A 1,677-nucleotide genomic window follows, 5' to 3' on the forward strand; every position below is an offset into this window, starting at 1 on the left:
CTATAGACTAGGACTATAGGACTAGACTATAGACTAGACTATGACTAGGACTTATAGACTAGACTATAGACTAGGACTATAGACTAGGACTATAGGACTAGACTATAGACTAGACTATAGACTAGACTATAGGACTAGACTATAGACTAGACTATAGACTAGACTATAGACTAGACTATAGGGACTAGACTATAGACTAGACTATAGACTAGACTTACAGACTAGACATAGACTATAGACTAGACTATAGACTAGACTATACTAGACTAGGGACTATAGACTAGACTATAGACTAGACTATAGACTAGACTATCGGACTAGACTATAGACTAGACTATAGACTGACTATAGACTAGACTATAGACTAGACTAAAGACTAGACTATAGACTAGACTATAGACTAGACTATAGACTAGACTATAGGACTAGACTATAGACTAGACTATAGACTAGACTATAGTGGACTTTTTCATAGTCAGCAGACTATTCGTAGCTACTCCAGTTAATACTTAGCCAATAGATTAGTCTACAGATTAGTCCATAGACTATTCCACAGATTAGTTAATGGACTAATCTATGGCCTAGTTCATAAACTTGTTAATGGACTTATCTGTAGTCTATTTCAATGGCTATGTTGTTAAGCTTGTCAGTAGACATTTTAGTATAAAAAGCCACGATGGTAGACTTATTAGTTTATAAGCCTTTATAATATCGTTGTTCGCCCAATCTTTGGATTTTTTTACGATTCCTAAGCCATTCTGATCACAGTTAGGTGAACGATATAATTGTCATATATCAAGAAGATGGTTTAATATGTATGAATAAAGCATAGATCTTGTGAAAATAAGATACAGTGTGGTTCCTTTACCTTTACTGAGACCTATATTAATCCCTTTCTTTTGTTATAAAAATAATACAAATAATTATATTTGCCAATAATTGTATAGGATATTTATTATTACTTTCTTCTAAGTTATAGAAATAAAAAAAGATTTCGTTAAACACATTTTCCTAACCAGTTGTACGTACACATCTGCGTTCACAGCTGGCCCTAGAACACCAACGATTTGCATTGCCACCACAACCCAAATGATTCATTTGGATGCAAGTACGTGTTGCTTGATTATAATACCACATTGTGCGGGGTGGGGCAGCAGGACATCTTGAGCCAACATCACGAGGACCCACACATCTGGCAGGACCTTTAAAATAAAAGTTAATTATGCATATATTTTTGTATTAAGTAAAATGTTTAAAGTTTTACTATTTTGTAATACTTACGTGCTCTTTGAGGACATCTACGACGTTGGGCCGTGGTACCAGCTACTAAAATTACTACCACAATGGTTAATAAAATCATAAATTTCATTTTGATTTTTAGTTTAAAGAAATTGTCTTGTGTTGTTTTGATTGGTGAACTGTGTTATGTTGTTTTCGTTTTTTAATACCGAGTATTTATAGCAAATTTAAGCTGAAATTTAAACAGATGTTTTGGGTTAAACACTTTTTTGTTTTATAGAAATTTTATTTCAATAAAGGAAGCTTTTTTTAAAGACTACATGCATTTTTTGTTATTATTTAATTTTTAATTGCATTGTTATTAAAACAAAGCGTTGTTTTTAAACATCCGTGTTAAACAATGTTTTGTTTGCTACAAACACGTGCAGATTGTGGAAG

General features: G+C 32.6%; 1 protein-coding gene across 1 annotated transcript; it reads right to left on the reverse strand.

Annotated features, from left to right (window-relative positions):
• Positions 1 to 922: 922 nt before the first annotated feature.
• LOC119614302 (kappaPI-actitoxin-Avd3c-like) lies at positions 923 to 1,438 on the reverse strand. Its single transcript, XM_037970440.1, has 2 exons — positions 1,282 to 1,438; positions 923 to 1,202 (listed from the first exon to the last, which is right to left on the reverse strand). The coding sequence occupies exons 1-2, from the start codon at positions 1,367 to 1,369 to the stop codon at positions 1,012 to 1,014; spliced, it is 279 nt and encodes a 92-aa protein (XP_037826368.1). The 5' UTR covers positions 1,370 to 1,438; the 3' UTR covers positions 923 to 1,011.
• Positions 1,439 to 1,677: the final 239 nt, after the last annotated feature.

Source organism: Lucilia sericata, unplaced genomic scaffold, assembly GCF_015586225.1.
Source record: "Lucilia sericata isolate MDLA Ls3-8-SP2 unplaced genomic scaffold, ASM1558622v1 Contig002773F_arrow, whole genome shotgun sequence".
NCBI lineage: Eukaryota > Metazoa > Arthropoda > Insecta > Diptera > Calliphoridae > Lucilia > Lucilia sericata.